Source organism: Tupaia chinensis, unplaced genomic scaffold (genome assembly GCF_000334495.1).
Source record: "Tupaia chinensis unplaced genomic scaffold, TupChi_1.0 Scaffold138619_1, whole genome shotgun sequence".
Taxonomy (NCBI): domain Eukaryota; kingdom Metazoa; phylum Chordata; class Mammalia; order Scandentia; family Tupaiidae; genus Tupaia; species Tupaia belangeri.
In genome coordinates, this window is record NW_006198512.1 from 1306445 (window position 1) to 1327996 (window position 21552).

At 47.8% G+C, this 21552-nt stretch overlaps 1 protein-coding gene across 1 annotated transcript in view; it reads left to right on the plus strand.

The window, feature by feature from the left end:
* The first annotated feature begins 12312 nt into the window (after window positions 1-12312).
* The window catches only part of FAM120A (family with sequence similarity 120 member A), a 103372-nt gene continuing 94132 nt past the window's right edge, over window positions 12313-21552 (plus strand). Inside the window, exons 1-2 of the mRNA XM_027765520.1 lie at window positions 12313-12559; window positions 15515-15597. Of these exons, the coding sequence (XP_027621321.1) occupies window positions 12493-12559; window positions 15515-15597 (150 nt within the window). The 5' untranslated portion in view covers window positions 12313-12492. The remainder of the gene's footprint in view (window positions 12560-15514; window positions 15598-21552) is intronic.

Genomic DNA, 21552 nt, shown 5'->3' on the forward strand with positions numbered 1-21552 from the left:
CAGTATGGTTTTCAAGCCGCTCGTTCTGGGACTCGAACTGCATAGTCAGCCAGACAGGATCCAGCCGCCTTAACCTCTGTGCCACCTGCTGGCCCTTTAAAGTAACTTTTTTGTGGAAAGAATGAATTGACCGTGTTGCCGGCATGTACCTTGTCAGCACAGGGGCGCATGCTGGAGGGTCCGCCAACTTCCCCAGGCCCAAGGTGTGCGCATTTTCCGGCTGAAACAAGTCCATGCACAGCGGTGTCAGCCTGGCCAGGAAGAGGCCACAGGACTGCGGGGAGGGGATTTACCTTCTCCTGGTCATCTTGAGATAAGTCGTGGCATTCTGAGGTTCGTTCTTCTACATTCTGGAAATCAAATTTTCAGAGTAAGAGTAATATCACTAGGACTTAGCTGAGTCATTAAGAGGTTAAGGTAGGCTGAGAAGCTTACGAATGCAAATAGTGTGGCTGCTTCCAGTCTCCTTCTACCATCTTATTTTTCATTTTTACAATTTACGAACTTTAATTTGCATTACTTTTTTGATATATCACTCCCTTATTGTTTATTAATTTATATTTTCCTCGAGAGAGTCAGAGAACCAGTTCCTGCAGCAGGATCTCCCTATAGCGGTCCCCCTTGGCCAGCCGTGGGTTACGGGCACAGGCCTGCCTGGTGCGCTCAGCGAGGTCTCCCGCTCTGTGCTGGAACCTTCCCCGGACCAGCTTTGCAGAGTGGCATGCGCTGCTGCTACACTACCTTTCCGCCCCGTTTTGGGTAAGGCAAAGAAAGCATCTCTGTTATTAGGTAACCATTGGCCCAGCTGAGATCCCATCGCAGGCAACGTGCTGGAGAGTTGTGAGGGGAGAAGAAATCGCACCTTCCATGAAACCGAGCAGGTGCAGTTCACTATGTATATCTAATTCTGTTTTTTTTTGGAGAGGTTTTTGCTATAGGGTGCATGCGCTTGCCAGAAAGACAGAGACAGAAAGTGAGAAATCACCCCCCGAGGGGCGATGGCCATGCTGCAATCCCTTCTCCTCCATTCTCTCAGGATCTTGGGCACGCACACACATGTGCCCGGCGTGAGTTTAAGCCACCGGGTCCGGGACTTGAACTGCGGTTGACTACATGGGAGTTCAGCGACATAGCCATTACGCTAACTGCTAGTCCCATGTACATCTAATTCTTATCTAAAGGGGAAATAAATCTGCCATCTCAATAAGCATAAAGTCACATCTCAGAGCAAAGCAGCTAGGCCTTCTGAGATGATGGGCAGTTAGGGCAATGCCCTTCTTTTATTGTTTTTTTTTTTTAATTACTGTTTCAAATTGTGGCAAAATACACATAATAGACATTTTATCATTTTGATCATTTTTAAAAATTGATTTGAGGGACCAGCAGATGGCGTAATGGTTACTTTGCTGGACTTCCACATAGTTGCCTGTGGTTCAAGTCCTGGACCTGGTGGCTTAAACTCATGCCAGACATGTGTGTACACGTGCCCAAAAGCCTGAAAGGAGAATGAAGGAGAAGGGATTGTGGCCTGTCCTTCTTCCCCGGGTGGTGATTTCTCGCTTTCTATCTCTGTCTCTTCCTCTCTGGCAAGCGCACGCACACTATAGCAAAAGTCTAAGAAAAAAATTGGGACCAGCAGTTAGTGTAATGGCTATGTCGCTGGACTCCCACATAGTCAACTGCAGTTCGCGTCCCGGATCTGGTGGCTTAAAACTCACGTCGGGTGTGTGTGCGTGTGTGCCCAAGATCCCGAGAGGAGAATGGAGGAGAAGGGATTATGGCGTGGCCATTCCCCCTGGGGGGTGATTTCTTGCTTTCTGTCTCTTGTCTGTCTGGCAAGTGCACACACCCTATAGCAAAATCCTCTCCAAAAAAAAGAAAAAAAAATCTAAGAAAAAAATTATTTGAGAGAGAACTGTGCATGTTATACACATGTGTGTGTGCGCGTGCACAGACAGACACACACACACACACACTTACCCTGGATAGAGTCGCCATGCCCTCCTCAGGCTTCCCGGCCAGCTCAGGTCACAGGCATGCACGACTGCTGTGTGTCAGGTCCTTTCCGTGCCTCAGTCTCCCTGGGCCTGCAGCACTGCAGTCTAACGCTGTTGCCGTCCACCGGGCTGGGCCTTTATGCCTGCAGTTCGTGGCACTGATCGAGTCCTGGAGCCGCGCTCCATCCCCACCATCCACGCAGGCTTCACCACCAGCTTGCATGAGAGCCTGAGCCGGCCAGCGGCAGCTCTCCTCCTCCCTCCCCGCAGCCCTGGCAGCCACCACTCTGCCTGCTTCTGGGTTGGACTCGCTCGGTACCTCAGGGAATGGGTCCTTTAGAGTTTGTCTTTTCTGTGACTGGCTTATTTCACTTCACACCATGTCCTGAGGGTTCAACCATGTTGTAATATATATCAGAATTTCCTCTTTAAGTTTTATTAATTTTAATTTTGATCTTTTTTGCCAGAGAGAGATGAGGTGAGAAAGCACCCCCTTCCGTGGGTTGTGGTGACACCACAGTCCCTTCTCCGCCATTTCCATCTCCCTTCCTGTCGGGATCTTGGGCACGCACTGGGCCTGGCATGTTTCTCAAGCCGCGGGTCTGGGACTGGAACTGCGTAGTTGGCCGTGTGGAATCCAGCTGCCTTGACCACCACACCATGGCCGGCCCTCCTTCCTTACTCCATGGTGTGGGTGGATTGCATTTGGTGTGAGTGCTGGGTTGCTTTCACTTTTGGTCCCTGAATAGTGCTACTAGGAACATGGGCAAACCGGTAGCTTTTGAGACCACGTTTGCATTCTGGAAATGCTGGGTCATAGGGTAATTTTTTAAAAATCATGTTGTATGTGCATACATGTGAGAAAACAGGAGAGAAGCACCTGCCTCAGGCTCTCACTGTGCTGCAGGCCCTTTCCCTGGTCCTCTGACTTGTCAGGATCTTGGCGCACACACGCACCTAGCCTGTTTCAGGCCAGCCCAGGAACTCAAATTCACAGAGAGCCTGTGGCTTCCGGCACTACAGTTCATTTGGCCACCACCTGGGCCAGCAGGCTGGGACTAAGTCATTTAAAGTAAATGACAGTAAAATCTCACACCAAACTGGGGCTTTTTTTTTTTTTTTAAGAATTATTTATTTAATTTTGTTATTACCGTTCGTTAGTTTGACCAGAGACAGACACAGAGTGAGTTTGAAAGCAAGCTGCCAGGTCAGCTGTGTGGGAGTCCAGCGCCCAACCCCTGTGCCACCTGCTGGCCCCCGGAGTTGATTTGCATGTCTTCAGTCCTCAGCTGGGTCACAGACAGGAGCGGAGCAGAGTGAGTTTTACCTACCTAGTGCTCGTTGGGTAGGGGTCAGTTGGATGGAGGTTGAGGCCTGGTTTATTGTTTTAAACAGAAGGAGTAGGTCAACTTAGATCTTATGACCACATTGACTTCTGTCTTCCTAAGTCACAGAGCTGGCCAGAGCTGTCACATAGTCCCTTGAGCTAGAGTACAGTCATTCTGAGGAAGAGCTGTACATAGTATAATTTCTTTGTCTCAGAAAAGCGTTTATAACAACCCGTAGTGTAGTGTTTCCCATCCTCTATGAGAAGTCTAAACCCTTTTCACTAAGCTTACTTACAAATACGTAGTAGCTGGGCCAGTAGTGGTGTGGAGGTTACGATGGCTAGATCTCACATGGCCAGCTTAGCTGTTCGACCCAGACCCAGACCCAGCGGCTTGGCTTGGGAATCCTGCTGATCGGGTGTGCTCCTGAGAGGAGAGTGGAGGAGGAGGGATTGGGGCATGGCCATCCCCCTGGGGGTTGAGTTCTCTCTTTCTCTCTCTGGTGCCTGTACATGCCCTGTAGCAAAAAAGAAAAAAAAAGAAACTTAAAAAAACCACCAAAACTGAAACTTACCGAGTGCTTAATTTGTGAGTGATTCTGAGGTGTTTACATGTGCTGTGTGTACGCCTATATATTTCACGTCGTCACAGGGCTTGTGTGCTGACTGGGGAGAGGGAAGTGAGAGGACACCCCACGTGGGGACGGTCATGCTACAGACCTTTCTCCTCCATCTCTCCTGGTCGGGATCTGGGGGCACGCATGCACACTTGTCCAGCATGGTTTTCAAGCCAAGGGTCTGGGACTTGAACCGTGTGGTCAGCCATGTTGGATCCAGTAGCCAGAGCTCCCAGGCCACAGGCTGGCCCATGTGCCCTCTGTAGTGATCACAATTCTTGTTTTAATAGCTGAAGAAATGGAAGTACAGAGTGGTGACACAAGCAATGGCGCCCACCCACCTAGTGCTTGAGACGTGAGCGTGGTGGCGCGTCTTGCTGGAGGCTGGCGGGAGCGGCGGTGCTCAGGTTTCACGTGTATGGAGCGCTTTTCAGTATCAGTGAATCGTGTGGTTGCCAGGGAGCTTGGGCATGTTGGAGCTGTCATTCCTTGTGAAAATACTGTGTTGACGTAGCTGACTTTTTAATGATGGCGTGTAAAACTGCTAACAGGCTACCCGGTGGCACAGTGGTAAAATGCAGCACTGCAAGGCAGGACTTCCTGGGGAGGTCCCTGGTTCAAGTCCAGAGACCCCCAGTACACGGATGCATGTGTGCCTGTGATTTAGGGCTGGCTCAGCTGGGAGAGGGTCACGGCACGGGACCCCGTTGGGAGCGCTCTGTCTGTCTGCCTCTCTTTGTGTTTCCCTCTTTCCTGGAGGAAATACATAAACTTTTTAAAAAAAGCTCTTGAGGTAAAACAGTTTACCTTGCAATCCGTGGTAAGTTTAGCATAAAATATCGCCTTAGACTTAGTACGAAGTACTTCCTTGGGGCCAAAGGTGGGGACATTCTGCTGCTGCTTAGACTCTCACCACCGCCATTCCTGGGCGTGCGGGCGGGCAGGAAGAGGCTGAGTTCCAGGTCTCTGCTGCCTGCCCCGAGCCGCTGTCAGGTTGGACAGGGCTCCCTCGTCACTTGGCCGAGGGCTCAGGTTGGTGCTCTCCTGGGGTGCACAGAGGCCATTTAGAGTCCCCTTCCCCTGGCAGAAGCTTGCCTCCTGACATGGAGCAGCAGCCGTGGTGCCGTCCGTGGTGGTCAGCTCCAGGGTTCCCGGCTTGGACCTCGGGGTGTGGTGCATAGGCAAAGTCTAGCTGCCTGTGCTGTGTGCAGTCCCCCTTTAGGCTCCCTGTAAGTAAGGAATGTGGGGGCTTTCTTTTCCATGTTGCTCTACTTTTGGGGAATTGAAAATGAGATGATCGTCTCAATATTTTGTTCAATAGGTATTTTGCCCACTTTTTTTTAAGAATTATTTTTTTATTTAAATTTATTTATTCATTCATTTATTTTAATTTGATGAGAGAGAGCGAGCGAGAAAGCAAGCCACCAGGTGTAGGACTTGAACCATGGTCAGCCATGTGGGAATGTCCAGTGCTTTGACCACTACACCAGCTGCTGGTCCCTCTTTACTTTTAAAGTGAGGGCTTGCTCCAGTCTCCTCCTGTGGCCCGTTCACAGCACGGCCCTCTGCCGGTGAGAGCCTGGCTCCACACTATTGCGTTTGTTGCAGCCCTCATGCTCTGCAAAGCGGTTTCAGAACTGTAATCCAGCCTGGGCCCTGCTGGCCAGGTGCTCACCAAGCAGGGCCCGGGGTCTGTCTGCAGCCCTGAGTGCTTCCAGCCAGCTCCTCCTCCTGCTCAGTGACAGCGATTCGTACGCTTTGTAATACGGTTAGGTACATTTGTCTGTTAGCTGGTGTCTTGGCATCCCTGCTGTCCCAGGCGATTGGTTTTGAATACGCTGCACACTAGAGGTTGCTCTTCGGGATGAATGAGTATGCGTGCATTTTGACAAATGTCCCCATCCCACCCCAGGCTGTGGACTTTTACCTTTTTCATTCAGAGTTTTCTGTGGTTTTCTTTGGACGATGCTCCTGCCCACAAACCCCTGCTGAAGAACTGTTGAACCACACTCTGTCACTCACCCTCTGAAACGAATAACCTCCCAGCCACCCTCTTGGCTATCTTACATTTTCTGATGGGTGCATGTGCGTGCTGTCACCTAGAAGACACGGAGAGAGAATGAGGACGCATGGGGGATGGCCACGCCACCTCTCTGCCCCATTTGCTCCGGATTTTGTGCATGTGCACACATGGTACCTGGTTTGTTTTCCAAGGTGATGGGGCCAGGACTCGAACAGTCTGCCACATGAGTGAGGTCCAGCCGTGTTAACCGCCACGCCACTTGCTGGCCCACACCACTGTGGTTTATGATGTTAGGTGGCATTTCCTCTGGGGAAGACATGAGTTTTAACGTGGGGAGGAATCCTAGATTCTGAGAGGTTGAAAGAACCTTAAAGAGCACCAGGTTTATGTCTGCAGTGGGCAAGTCAGGCCTCCAGGCAGAGTTGAGCAACGCCTCCAGGCTTCCTCCAGGCTTCCTCTGCGGCTGAGGCTCAGGAGGCTGGCCTTGGGAGTGCTTGGGCCCCTGTGGGGTCCCGCCAGATGGGGACAGGCCCCTCTCTGCTGGGCAAGCTGTGCCTGTGGGGTGCTTCCTGTACCTTTGTTCCAAGACACCCATCCCTGCAGTCAGCTCTTTGTTTAGTGCTCTGTGTGCTGTTGGAGGGTTGGGCCTGTTAATCATTTGCAGTTAGTTCCTGTGAATTATTAATCCTCAAAGCCTGTGGACCCATCCAGTGAGGGAGGAGGAAGGTGTGCTTGTGAAGGACCCCACCTCCACCATGCTGTGGAAGGTTCTGCGGGGCAGGCCTCTGCTGGGGAGACTACCTCAGCGTAACCCCACCAGGGCTCTTGAGAGACCCCCAAAATGACACACCAGAATGGGACAGTTTTTGGTTCTTTCAGTGCTTTCTGGATGCCAGTGCCAAGCCAAGCCCCGTGGTATAAAGTTGTGTAAGCTGTGTCCTTTGTCCTCTGACAGAGACGGAGCCCCGAAAAGGACCGTGCCGTTTCCAAAGTACGGGAGCGGAGAGAGGAGCAGCGTGCGGGCGGGTGTGTAACAGGAGTGCTCAGCTTTCTGTTAGAATTTCTTGCCCTTGAACAAGTGTTTGGGAGGAATAACTCCACCACCCTGGTACAGCTCTGTTGGTTTTTTCGTTTTCCTTTCTAGTTTTCCCACTCACAGTTTTACGTGGTAGGCAGTCCACGGTACTGTCTTGCAGTGACTTCGTAGGTCACTGGAAGTCTCCCTGCTGTGTGGTTGTGTAGTGCAGTGCAGCTGCTGGCTTGCCTATCTGCGTTCTTTTAGTTTGTTTTCTTGTCCCCCCCCCGCCCCCCTTGATCTTTTCTACACTTCTGTGTGCTTCGTTTGGTGGGTGGTTTCTTGGGCCCTGTCCCTGGAGGAGGGTTGCTGGGCCAGAGCATGAACGTGCAGCTCTTGAAGTGTGTCGCTAGCTGTTTACAGCCCAGGGCAGCCCAGGCCTGCCCGGCCTGGCCTCAGGCCTGGACCCCGCCCCTGGACACCCTCCTCTGAAGCCCTGGCAAGGTAGGCTGCTGCTTTCCCAGGCTAGGCCTTTTCTCCCAGTTGGGGACAGCAGGCCCTAGTCATCACCCTGGGAGGCCCACAGCCTAGGCAGCAGCTTATGGAGTGTCCTGGGGATGGACCATGGGCCCCTTGAGACTCCCCAAAGCAGAGATGTGTGGATGTGGCCCCCTGCCTTGGGCCTCTGTGTCCTGGAAGACGGGCTTAATAAACTGCATCTCAGGGCCAGCAGGTGGCGTGGGGGTTAAGGCACCGGATTCCCACAAGATCAACATCAGTTCGAGTCTGAAACTGACTTGAAAATCATTCTGGGTACGTGTGCATGTGTGCCCAAAATCCTGAGAGGAAAGTGGAGGAGAAGGGATTGTGGCATGGCCATCCTCCCTGGGGAGCGATTTTTCACTTTCTTTTTCACGCTAGTTCTCTCTCTGGCAAGCACATGTGCCCTATGGCAAAAACCTTAAAACCCTACCTCTCAGACATGAATATGTTGGGTTTTTGGGAAAATCATGACACATTTTTGCATAGAAAAATAGAAAAATACCTCATGATGTTCCCGATGAACTGATAGAATGTACAGTATTCAGCCCATCTTTTTTTTTTTTTTTTTGGAGAGGTTTTCGCTATAGGGCGCCTGCGCTCGCCAGACAGACAGACAGAGACAGAGAGACAGAAAGTGAGAAATCACCCCCCAGGGCGGATGGTCACGCCGCAATCCCTTCTCCTCCATTCTCCTCTCGGGATCTTGGGCATGCACGCACATGCGCCCGGCGTGAGTTTTAAGCCACCGGGTCCGGGACGCGAACCTCAGTCGACTACGTGGGAGTCCAGCGACATAGGCATTACGCTAACTGCTGTTCCCTATCCCATTTCTTTTTTTGAGAGATTTTTTTTTTTTTTTTCATGATACAATACATGTACTTGCTGAAGAGACAGAAACAGAAAGTGAGAAATCACCCCCTGGCGGGGATGGACACATCATAATCCCTAATCCTCCATTCTCCTCTTGGAATTTTGGGCATGCGTGCACACATGTCTGGTGTGAGTTTCTTTCGAGTTTCTTTCTTTTTCTTAAGAATTATTTTATTAAACTTTATTTATTTATTTATTTATTTTAATTTCACCAGAGAAGGATAGAGAGAGAAAGTGAGAAAGCAAGCTGCTGTCTGGGACTTCGAACTGCGGTCAGACATGTGGGAATCTAGCGCTCTTAACCACCACACCACCTGCTGGCCCTCGGTGTGAGTTTTAAGCCACCAAGTCCAGGACTTGAACCTCAGTCAGCTATGTGGGAGTCCAGTGATGTAACCATCACTCCATCCACTTGTCTCCAACCTGTCATGTTTTAATTGTGCCTGCCTGCTCTAGCAGATGAAAAATCTTTTTTGGGGGAAGGGGGGCTAGAGGGCACGTGTGTTCACCAGAAGAAGGTGAGAAAGCACCCCACATGGTGGGTGGTCCTCCTCTGTCTCTCCTTTGGGCATGCGTATACACACCCCTGGTGTGCTTTATTATGCCGCGGGATCAGGGACTAGGATCCAGCCAGCTTACCCACCACACCACAGGCTGGCCTCACACCGTCATTCTCAGGAAGCACTGAGGGAAGGGCTGGGGAGCAGGTGGTGACTCCTTCTGTTTAGGGTACAGACGTGTGGGAGACAGACAGCAGTTTCGGGTGATTTAAAAATACCAGTATTACAGAGCATCACCATGAATGTAAGGTTCTATGTAATAAAATGATTTCAGAGTGGGAACCAGCAGTTGGCATAATGGCTATGTCACTGGACTCCCATGTAGTTGATCACAGTTCGAGTCCCGGACCCAGTGGTTTAAACTCATGCCGGGCACGTGTGTGTGTGCCCAAGATCTTGAGAGGAGAATAGAGGAGAAGGGATTGCAGTGTGGCCATCCCCCCGGGAGGTGATTTCTCACTTTCTGTCTCTCTGTCTTTCAGGTGAGCGCATGCGCCCTACAGTGAAAACCTCTCCAAAAAAAAAAAAAAAAAGATTTCAGGGAAAGAACTTGACTTCGAGATTGCCATTTCTAGATTGCAAGGATAAAGCTGTCCTAATTTTTGAATTTTTAAAAAACTATACCATTTAGCTGCTTAATGATATAGTTAATGTGCAGTGTTTTTAGATTTAGGGATAGAACAGCATTCTCATATTCTAAAAAATAGGACATTATTTGACTAGTTGGATGTTTTCCTTTTTTCTTACAGTAAATTATTTATTTATTAGTTTTTTGCCATAGGTGTGTGTGCTTGACAGAGAGAGACAGAGAGAGCGAAAGTGAGAAATCACACCCCCTCCTGGGGGATGACCCCGCAACAATCCCTCCTCTTCCATTCTGTTGGGATTTGGGGCACATACACAAGCACCTGGTGTGATTTTCAAGTCACTGGGTCTGGGACTTGAGCCGTGGTCGGCTATGTGGGGATCCAGTGCCTTAACCACCTTAACCATTTGCTGGCTCCAAGGTAAAATACTTTTTACTGAAATATTTACCGAGAAAATTTAGAAGGTTATTTTTCTTTTGAGTATGTATTTCTAAAAGGTATGTTTGCCTCTGTGAGAGTTCAGAATAGCTGACTTAGCAGCAAAGTCTGCTAATCACTTGAATTACTAACATTAGGGAAGTGGGTGAGAAGCCAGATGAGGACCACAGCAATGTCCAGAAGGGTCCGAGAGCTGGGGCCGTCTCATCCGCGCTGTCCAGTGGGGTGGATGCTGCTCGCAGGCCACTGTGTAGCAGCTGGACTCGTCTGAGCTTTTCTTTCTTTAACTGCGCATGAGCAGTCGCTTTAGAGACTTAAAGTCGAGGGTACTTTTTTAAAAACAGATTTGTTTATTTATTTAATTCCATTTGTTATATTATTTTTTAGTTCCACCAGAGAGAGAAAGGGGGGAAGTGAGAAAGCAAGCCACCAGGTTGGGGACTCGAACTGTGGTCGGGCATGTGGGAATCCAGCACTCTTTACCACTACGCCACCTGCACGTTTTTCTCCTGTGAGGCTTGTGGAGAGTTCATTTCCCAGGGCTAAGGGAAGTGCTCGATTTAGTTTAAAATCCTGTTCTCTAAAATACCTCTCCATTGTGGGGACAACAAAGCTGCTGTAACTTTTCTTGGATGAATGAGTATGCAAAGCAGCAAGCGAGAAATTGATGGTCTTGAACTTTAAATATTTTAGTAGAACATGTTTGAGTGCTTGCTGGGGTATTTTTAGGACCAGAGAGACTTGGAAGACTCTCTGGTTTTCAGAAGTGCCCTTCTCTGCTCCTTGCCATGTGTCTGGAAGCCTGGGTGTGCGAAGGTTTTCCAGTAGGGATTCAAGGCTAAAGTTTTGGTGTACGTTTTCATAGCTGAGCAGGATGTGGACTTAGACCCAGTCCACGGTGGTCCTGCCGTGCGCCTCAGCAGTGTAAGACCTCGTACAGCCTTGTGGACAGGTGCACAGGGGTGATGGCCCGGTGTGTGTGTGTGTGTGTGTGTGTGTGTGTGTGTGTGTGTGTGTGTATGGGGGGTGTAAGGGTGCATAAGATCTGGAGAGTGACAGAGAGGGGACATGAGAAAGCACTCCCTGGGGGTGAACGGCCGCTCCACAGTCCCTTTTCCACCTTCCTGCCTGGATTCCTGCACATAGGCACATGCACCCAGGGGTCTAGACTCAAACTGTACCGTTGGCCCTGTGGGATCCAGCCATCTCAGCCACTGTGCCACCACCCAGCCTAACCGCATGTTCATTTGTTTGTTTAACAAATGAACAAACGTGGTGGTTAAAGATGCTGAAGTTCCCACGTGACTGACCGTGGTTCAAGTCTCGGATCTGGCAGCTTGTTTTCTCACTTTCTCTCTGTCTTTCTCTGGTCAAATTAAAACTAATAATAATAATAATAATAATAATAAATAAAGTGAAAGAAGATAATTCTGAAAAAAATCCTTCTGAGTATTTTACCCATTTGACACATTTGATCACTTTTGAAAAAATAGTTTTGGGTGGGGCCAGCAGGTGGTGCAATGGTTGAGGCTCTGGACTCCCACATTGCAGATCACGGTTTGAGTCCTGGATCAGGCAGCTTGCTTTCTCACTTTCCCTCTCTCTGTTCTCATATCTCTCTCTGGTCAGATTAAAAAATAATAATAAATAAAATTTAATATATATTGGGAACCAGCAGTTAGTGTAATGGCTATGTCGCTGAACTCCCACATAGTCGACCATGGTTCGTGTCCTGGACCCAGTGGCTTAAAACTCAACGCTGGGCACGTGTGCGTGTGTGCCCAAGATCCCGAGAGAAGAATGGAGGAGAAGGGATTGCTGCGTGACCATCCCCCCTGGGGGGTGATTTCTCGCTTTCTGTCTCTCTGTCTCTCTCTGTCTGTCTGGCGAGCGCACGCGCCCTATAGCGAGAACCTCTCAAAAAAAAAATAAATAGTTTCGGGTGTACCTGGGATTGATAGCTTATCTGTGTCCCATGTTCCCACCCCTTAATTTTCCTCTTCTCTCTCCTTCTCTTCCTTCAGAATACCGTCAGAGGGGTCTATCAGCTTTGTGTATTTTTGAGCAGGGTGACCTTTGACTTAGGCAAGGATCAAAATTGCGGTCTAAGTGGGACCCTGTCACTAACAGGAGACAGCTGAAATCCACTTTCCCCCAGGATTTCTGCAAGGAGCAATGTGTTGCCCAGCTTGACTCTTGTCTCTGGTGGTTTGGCTTTCGTGGGTAGTCTCTCGTCTGCACCTTTCAGCTCCTGGGCCACGTGCCAGCCTCACGAGCCTGCTGCAGCATGCTCCGGTGGCGTCCCCTCCTGCTTACACTGTCCCCCTTTGTCTAGGTCGCACAGAGCATCGAGGACCACCACCAGGAAGTGATCGGCTTCTGCAGAGAGAATGGCTTCCAAGGCCTGGTGGCCTACGACTCCGACTACGCCCTGTGCAACATCCCCTACTACTTCAGTGCCCACGCCCTCAAGCTCAGCCGCAACGGCAAGAGCCTCACCACCAGCCAGTATCTGATGCACGAGGTGGCCAAGCAGCTGGACCTGAACCCCAACCGTTTCCCCATCTTTGCTGCTCTATTAGGTAGGTGGGGCGGTGGGCACACTCTCCGCTGTGTGGTGGGGGTTTATGCTGCAGGCGCGTCGAATTGCTCAAATATTTCAGTCCTGAGTGCTTCGGGTGTATGCCTTAAACTGGAAAGGACCAAGGTGTGGACTCGTCCTTGCCAGGCTGTGGGGGTAGCTGGTGATTTGTTGCCTTTTTTCATTGTGTATTATATGAAGTTCTAGCTGGCCTGGAAAACTAGTTTTGTGAGTAAATTCACTTAAAGTTTTGGAAAAATGTTTCTAAATCACAGATGCTAACACATGCTCACTATGAAAATCAGACATTTAAACTTTGGCATAACTTATGTTTCTAATAGAAGAAAGTATGCATTGCAGTTAGTGCTGTTTTCTCTCCGTCATTGTCAGTACACACACTGCTAAAAGAAAAATAATGAAAATAAACTTCGCCTTGTTCCTAGCACCTGTATTCTAAGTAGTTGTATCCATGTCTTTAAAAATTCATGGAGGAATTTCCTATGCTGAATATCTAGGCAGGATGAAAGCTTGTGTTAACTGAGATTGCTAACGTTAACTGCTTTTACCTTAAAGTGAGGTAGTGTGTGTTCAGCGCACGTCTGCACTGAGGAGTTGGCCTCTCTGTTTTCTCTTCTGTCAGCTCTCCCTCTCGTGCTTGCTTGGTCTCCTGCTGCCCTTAATGTCCAGCTCTCATTGGCTGAGAGTTTTTAAGAATTGTGTCTAGATATAAGCAAATGTATTTGAAAGTGAGGCCCTCCGTGATTAGAGTTCGCGGTGGTGATGGGATCTGGGGTGCTGTGGTCCACGGAGCCCTTGCTAGGAGCCCTGCAGCCCTAGCAGTCTTTGTGCTTGCTTTCAGTTTGAGTTCCGTGAGGTAAGCAGCCCAGTGTGGTCATGTCTGAAAGGGTGGTTTTTAGAAATTTCTAGTCATCAGAAAGATTTTTATAAACATTACAAAATAGTTTTACATGACTAGAAATTATGAGTTAATGGGGCCAGCAGGTGGCATGGTGGTTAAGGGTGGACTCCCACATGGCCAACCGTGGTTCGAATCCTGGACCTGGGGGCTTGCTTTCTCACTCTCCCCCTCTGTCTTTTGCTCTCACTCTCACTCTGTCCCTCTCCGGTCAAATTAAAACAAATAAGTAAATAAATGAAGCTAAATAAAATAATTGTTTCTTAAAAAAGAAATTATGAGTTAAATTTTTTAATATATTACTTTGTGATAGCATTTCGAAATTTATTATATCATGATCAGTCAATAACATTATGATTTTACAGTAGTTATCTTTTTGGTTCTATCCCAAATACAGTTTCTTAGAGAATTCATATGACTTTTGGGTTTTGGAGGATTCAGATTAATCTTCTAAATACATTTTCAAATATTAACATACAGAAGGTATCTCCTCTTACATTAAAAATGGGTATGCAGGTGACATAGTATATGGGAAGTTCCATATCTGCTTAAATGTGATGCAGAGCAACTCAGCATGTGGGTTGACTTCCAGTGAGTGAAAATGACATGCTCCTAGAATGTGGATGCCTTGGCTCATAGGAACTATGGAAGAGTATCTTACTTAAGAAAACCTGATACATTTCTTGGGAAATAATACCAACTCATACTTTTCTAGCTAATTATATTGTGAAATTTTTGTGAAATTCATGATAAAATTAATAGTAATGCTTTATCAAATTAATTTAGGGCTTAAAAAATTTCTTTTAAAAGGTTAGGGTACTTGTAGGTGAGCTGGGTGAGCTTTTTAATTTTATATTCTATGAAAGTTTCCATGTCCTCAAAGGAGAAAGCGGTTTTCTTTTCCCTTCTATAACACATAGTTGTGTAAGTTGTTTTAGGAAAATTGGATGAGATATTCATTCAGGTTTTCAGAGAGGCTATTAGTTATTAAGGTAGCTTAATATTCTTTATCAAATTGAAGCTTCAAAAAAAAATTCAAGACACTTTGTACTTTACAGTAGAGTTCTGTGCAGTCTGTCAGCAGAGGAAAGCAGTGCAGAGCGCGGCCAGCCTTGGCCTCTTGGGCCCACCGTGGCTCCTCCGACCATGTGCTAGTGCATTGGGAATATCAAGATGTTGCAGTGTTGCAAATGATCTTACCTTGTTTTGCTTTCTGTTAGCAGCTAATTAATGAATCTGCTATCTTAATGTGGAAGTGATTAAAGCATGTTATGAAATTCATAGAGTTACTTAGGAGAGTAGGACTTTGGAACTGCATGGAGATCAGTTACATACTACAGATGTGAGCGCAGGCATCCACGCACCGTGCTGAGCCGGGAGAGTAGGTTCCCCAGCGGATGTGGTTCTCGTCTGTGTCCCCACAGCACGGGGAGGGGTGGACAGCATGTGGCCCTCGCAGGTGTGGCCGTGGGATCCGCCCTGTTACTTACACTTGGCCCCACGTGGGGGTGGTGATGGAAATGGAGGGAGGAAGCTCTCGGTTCATGGGACGGCCATTGTCATTTAACCGTGCTTAGGAAGATTTTGTAGTGGTGCAGACTTTACATGTGGCTGTTGAACCTACTTCATGCAGTTTTGAACCACAGCCATTTCCTAATCGAAGCCTGAATCACGACTGTCTCCACGAACAAAGGAAAACTTGCACGGGTGGGTGTTTGGCATCCGGGGTCAGCAGACTGGCATCTATGTCAGTGCTGTGCAGGAGTTGGTTAGGTCCCGTGTGGTTCCGGCAGCCCTCGTCGGCCTATCGCTGGACTGCTGGCGGAGCACTCGGGCCTTCCGCCGGTCCACGGAGCCCGCCTGCCGAGTGCCGCTCCTGTTCAGAGACGAGAGCTGCTCTCAGGCTCGGTGTGGGCGTTGTACGTGCTGTCATGGCGAGCAAAGGTAATCTGCTGTCACCGACACGATGCAGCGTCTGTGAAAGTTTCCTCATGCCTCTTAATCACGATTGCTTTTACGCTGTCTGCATTTGTGTTCCAGGGAACCACATCCTACCTGATGAAGATCTGGCTTCCTTCCACTGGAGTTTGCTTGGCCCCGAGCATCCGCTAGCCTCACTGAAGGTACCTGCTTTGATTTATTTCTAGCTTTGTGATAGTCAGGTTGGGTTTTCTGTTAGTTAGTAGCTAGTTTATTGCTATTAACGTTAACAATATAATTATGTCCTTCATTGTGCAAGGAGGCATCCTCTGACAACATGCAGTGTCACAGTGTCCCCTGATTTCAGGGTCTGGGAGGCTTCAGAAGGTGGCCTGCCTCTTCCCAGCACGCACGTGTGTCGGGAGAGTACAGGCGCCCTTGAAGATCCCCTCCAGGGGTCTTCACTCCAAGTCCCTATACGGGAGGGACTTTCTGAGCCTAGCTTCTTGTGTACCTACCTAAAATACTAATTTTTTTCAACAGGTAGTTTAGTCATTTGTCACTTAGATCATTGTCTTTTAGCATAGTTTGATAAATTTCTTAACACTCTTACTATTTTCCTGCAATTATGAAACAGTCTAATTGAGGCCTTCGTGCTTTACAGCTGTTGGGGACACCTACATTCTCAGAGGAGTCCATGTTACAAATACTTCGTATGTCTTCTTGTCTTTGTCGCTTTCCAGTCTCCTTTCTCTCCTCTCATAGTAAGGGACATCAGAGAAGAGGCACTTAACTCTGACCTCAGGTGGAAAGGGGTGCGTGGTTGGCGTGGCACAATGGTATCATGGAGCTTGGGACGAGCCCTGGGAAGCTGCCGTTTGGACCTGTCCATGGCTCCTGTGAGCAGAGCTGTCACTCCTTAGGGCCAAGTGCCTTTCGTGACTTGGGAGATTGGGGAGGTGCTAACGGAGACTTGTTTCTGCTCCCAGCTCTGGGACTGTCTGATTTCGCACATAAAGGGATGAGGTTAAAGTGGATGATTTTAGAAGGCACATATCCCTGTAAGAGTTCTGATTTATATCAGAATTACCCTCCCTCTACAAGTAGTTTCAATTCGTAGTTTGTTTCTAATTGGAGTTCTTCAGGTATTTTAATTTGCATTTAATTTCAGTGATACCTGAAGGTTCAAGCAGAATTTCCTTCCTACTTATTTCAGTTTTGCTCTTTGCTGTTTAAAACCTCTTTACTTTGGGGGCTGGCAGGTGGCATGGAGGTTAAGGTAATGGATTCTCACATTATGAACTATGGTTCAAACCCTGGACCTGCCACTTGAAAATCGTGCCAGGCACATGTGTGTGCATACCCAAAATCCCGAGAGGAGAATGGAGGAGAAGGAATTGTGTGGCCATCCTCATGGAGGGTGATTTCTCACTTTCCCTCTGTCTCTTTTGAGTACAGGCATCCTATGGCAAAAATCTAAAAAAAAAAAATACACACACACACACACACACACACACACACACCCCCCAAAACTCCACTTCTTTACATTTTCATCTCTGACTGGCACTGTTTCCAACTTTTATTTGAAAGGTAGTTTTTCTCCTCTTATTAGAAATAACTATTTTGTTTGGCTGGATTTTTTTGCTTTTGTTGCCCTTGAAAGAGAAAAGATTTCTTCCTCCTGGGTCAGGAGAGCGCCTCCTGCGTGCTTTCAGGATGAGGTCTGTAATCTTGCCCCAAGCTGCAGATGATACCGGGAAGTGTAGGCTGGGAAGTTGTGTCGGCTGGACTTCGGATACTGCACCTGTGCCCATCAGGTTTGGGAAGCATTATGCTTTCCTATGTTGAAACACAAAGGAAGGGCTGTGTCTTAGTTGTTTAGTTTGCTAGATGAGGACTGAGGAGCTCCCTGAACTCAGGCCTGTGCCTATGTGTAGGCTGAGCTACCTTATGTCGTGGGATTGGAAACGAGGAGTTGCAGACTGGCCAGTAATGTTATCACATGTGCTTTCCCCCACGTTCTGTGAAGAACAGTTTTTGGATATAAAATGTTGAAAGCCCAGTGGGGTGGTGCATGGTGCGGGCTGCTGGGACACTGTGCTTTGTAGGCTTGAGCTATATGGGAGGGCTGGGTTCAATTCCTGGTCCAACCTAAAGGCTGAGTGTGGTGGCCAAGCCTGCAGTACCAGCTGAACAGATGTGCCAGCAAGACCCAACAGGGCAAGAGTGTCTGAGAACTGTTGACCGTCTTGGTCCAGCAGTTGTTAACATTTTGTCATAATGAGGGCCAGCAGGTGTTGTGGTGGTGAAGGTGCTGGATTCCTACATGGCTGACTGCAGTTTGAATCCTGGACACGGCAGTTTGAAAATTAGACTGGGTATGTGTGTGTACATGCCCAAAATCCTGAGAGAAGAACAGAGGAGAAGAGGTGGTGGCGTGGCCACCCCCTGGGGTGGCGGTTTTTCACTTTCCCTCTGTCTCTCTCTCTCTCTAGTAAGTATACATGCCCTATGGCAAAACTGAAAAGAAAAAAAATTGCCATAATGTATTTTCATGAGAGGTCTTGAGACAGTTCACAAAAAACACAAGTTTGAGGGACCAGCAGATGGTGTAATGGTTACATTGCTAGACTCCCACATAGTAGACTGCAGTTTGAATCCTGAACCCGACAACTTAAAATTTGTGATGAAAGACCAGCAGATGGCATAATGGCTGTGTCGCTGGACTCCCATGTAGTCGACTGTGGTACGAATCCTGGACCCGGTGGCTTAAACTCACACCGGACGCGTGTGCGTGTGTGCCCAAGGTCCCAAGAGGAGAATGGAGGAGAAGGGATTGCAGTGTGGCCATCCCCCAGGGATGGGGGATGTTGACCAAGACGGTCAACAGTTGTTTTTCTGTCTCTCTGGCGAGCACACGTGCCTTATAGGAATAAAATCTCTCTTAAAAAAAAATAATAAAAGAAATATAAGAAAGCATGTGTTTGAAAAAAGTATACATGGATTTCAGTTTTTTTGCACTAAAATAAATTCACACTTTAATTCCATTTTTCTACAAACTTTTTGAAATCCCCTCATATATATCTGTGTTTTGTTTCATTTTGTTTTGGCTATCTGGGAGTAAGTTGCAGGTGTGATAGCATATAGCCCGTGGAAGAGGCAGCTGGCCGCACTGTCTCCTTAATTAATTGTCTCCAGTAAGCATTTCATTTTAAGTCTCTACTCAGTTTTCAGCTGTCCCTGAAAGTCCTCTTTTTTTTTTTTTTTGAGAGGTTTTTTGCTATAGGGCGCGTGCGCTCGCCAGACAGACAGAGAGAGACATAGAGACAGAAAGCGAGAAATCACCCCCCCAGAGGGGATGGTCACAACGCAATCCCTTCTCCTCCATTCTCCTCTCGGGATCTTGGGCACACATGCACATGCGCCGTGAGTTTTAAGCCACTGGATCCGGGACGTGAACCGTGGTCGACTACGTGAGAGTCCAGCGACATAGCCATTACGCTAACTGCTGGTTCCCCCTGAAAGTCCTCTAAAGCATTGATTTTTTTAAAAATTAGGATACAGTGTGGGGTGAGAGGGAGGGGCTCAGGGAAAAAAATTAGGATCCATTCAATTTTTTTTTTTTTTTTTAGTTTTGCTATAGAGTGTGTGCTCTCACCAGAGAGAGACACAGAGAAAGAGGGAAAGTGAGAAATCACTCCCTAGAGGGGATATCCATGCTGCAGTCCCTTCTCATTTCCTCTTGGGGTTTTGGGCATGCATATATACATGTGCCCAGCATGATTTTCAAGTCCCCGGGTCTAGGACTTGAACTACACAGCCAGCCATGTGGGACTTAGGACCTTAACATCCATACCATTTGCCAGCCTCACGATTCAGTCAAATTTCATACAGCATTATCCTGTATATTTTGGAACTAGCTGGGTACTTTTATTACATAATGGAGAAGCAAGCCAAAATAATTTTTCCAACAACTTGATAATTTATAAATTTTAAAAATTTATATCTTCCATGAGAAAGAGAGAGAAAAGAGAGAGTCACCTCCAGCAGGGCCTTCATGTCGTGATCTCCTCACAGCCCCATTTAATCAGATCCACGCACTGTATGCCCGAGGTGTAAGGGAGGACCCTGGATATGATCCCAGGACCTTCCCACATGGTGCATTGCATTGACACTGTACCGCCACTGACTCCAGGTTACAAGGCTTTAAAGTCACATTCTGAATTGCAGGCAGGCACCCTGGCTTTGAGTTTAAAGTGCTGTGGCCAGGACTTGAACCACTCAGTGGGCCAAGTGGGATCCAGCTCCCTTGACCACCAGGCCACGGGCTGGCCCCCAAATCTGAAACTTTTTGAACACTGACATGACACCACAAGTGGAAAATTCCATTCTCGACCTTGCAATGCATGAACATTATATGAAACTCCCCAAGGTGATGTGTATGAAGAATATACTGAACAGAAATGGATTTCCCGCCTGTGCTTGGATCCCATCCCCAAGGCAAGTCAGCATGTATACATGAATATGTATGTAAAAATCCAAAATAATCAGAAATCTCAAGTGCCTTGGTCCTAAGCATCTGAGTAAGGGATACTTGAACTGTAGTAACATTTAAGTTAGTTATAGGTCATTGTGTTCTTTTTAAAAATTATTTATTTTTGAAATGTTTTGCTATAGAGCATGTTTGCTCACTAGAGATGAACAGAGACAGAGAAAATGAGTAATCACCTCCCAGGGGACGGCCACACCACAGTCCCCTCTCTGTTCTCCTCTAGGGATTTTGGGTATGCATGTACACAAGCCCAGTGTGTTTTTCAAGCTGTAGGTCTGGGACTTGAACTGTGCAGTTGGTCATGTGGGATCCAGCTGCTTTAGCCTCCATGCCATTTGGTGGCCCTTTTGTGTTCACTGTAATCAATCTTTTCCATTCATCATCTTTACACTCAGTTTCATGTATTTTGATTCTGTCTCTGTGTTGTTTGGGACCCTCGAGGGGTCCCAACTCCAGGGCCCCTTGAGCCCCAGCCACTCTCCTTGTCTTGGGTGTTTGCTGGCTTTGCCCGTCCCCAGACGTCACTCCCGGCCACTGCTCCCCTTTGTGGTTGGATTCAGCCACGTCTCTGCTTCACCCTCTCTGTTCCATCTTTTTGAAAACCCTGCCTCTGTGGTGAGTAGGCAGCTGAGCCTGCAGAGGCCTGGATTGTGTGGTCCTCGGGCGGGCCTGGCTGGGCTGTGGGTGTCCTCTTCTCCCTAGGGCCCTTTACAGCTGCCCCTAAGTCACTCCACCTCTTTCTCCCCCAGTTCCTAACCCTGGCATTTCTTCCTTCTGATTTACATATCTCTTCATGATTTTAGCCTTACCACTCCAATCACATAAGCTTACTAATCTTTTTTCCCCAGGCAGCTGTATATTGAGCAAGGGCAATTTATTGGGCCACAGTAAGGGAACTGTTTGAAATTCCCTTCAAATATTTTTAAAATTAATTAATTTATTCATTTCCATGTGTTATTATTATTTTTTAATTTGACCAGAGAGAGACAGAGAGAGAGAAAGGGAGAAAGCAAGCTGCCAGGTCTGGGACTCAAACCGTGGTCGGCCATGTGGGAGTCTAGCACCTTTGACCACCACAACACCTGCTGGCCCCATTCCCTTCAAATATTGCCCAACGATATTTCTAACTTTATATTTTTTATCTTACTGTTACTGTTGAACCAAAAGTCACTGAGCATTACTTTAAAAAGTGTCCTCTTTGTAGTGGACATAGTGTGGCTGTGTCCCAGAGGGGTGTGGAGGACCTCACGCAGGACAGAGGCCTGCTTCCCTTAGAGAAGAGCTGAGTGATTCCAGGCACTGGAGCTTTTGCTTATGTATCTGATATGCTGTGATCTGGTGGAGCGAAGCTGGTAATCAGATGACTTTACCTTTCTGAAATTCTGTTATAAATAAGGTTGGGTATCACTGATAAAAAATAAAAAAAGAAGGCTAGCAGGTGGCTAGGTGGTTAAGGTGGCTGGACTCCCATTTGGCCGACTGTAGTTTGAGTCTCAGATCCGGTAGCTTGAGAATCACGCCAGGCACGGTGTATGTGTGCCCAAAATCTCAGGAGGAGAAAGGAGGAGAAGGGATTATAGTGTGGACATTCCTCCTGGCGGTGATT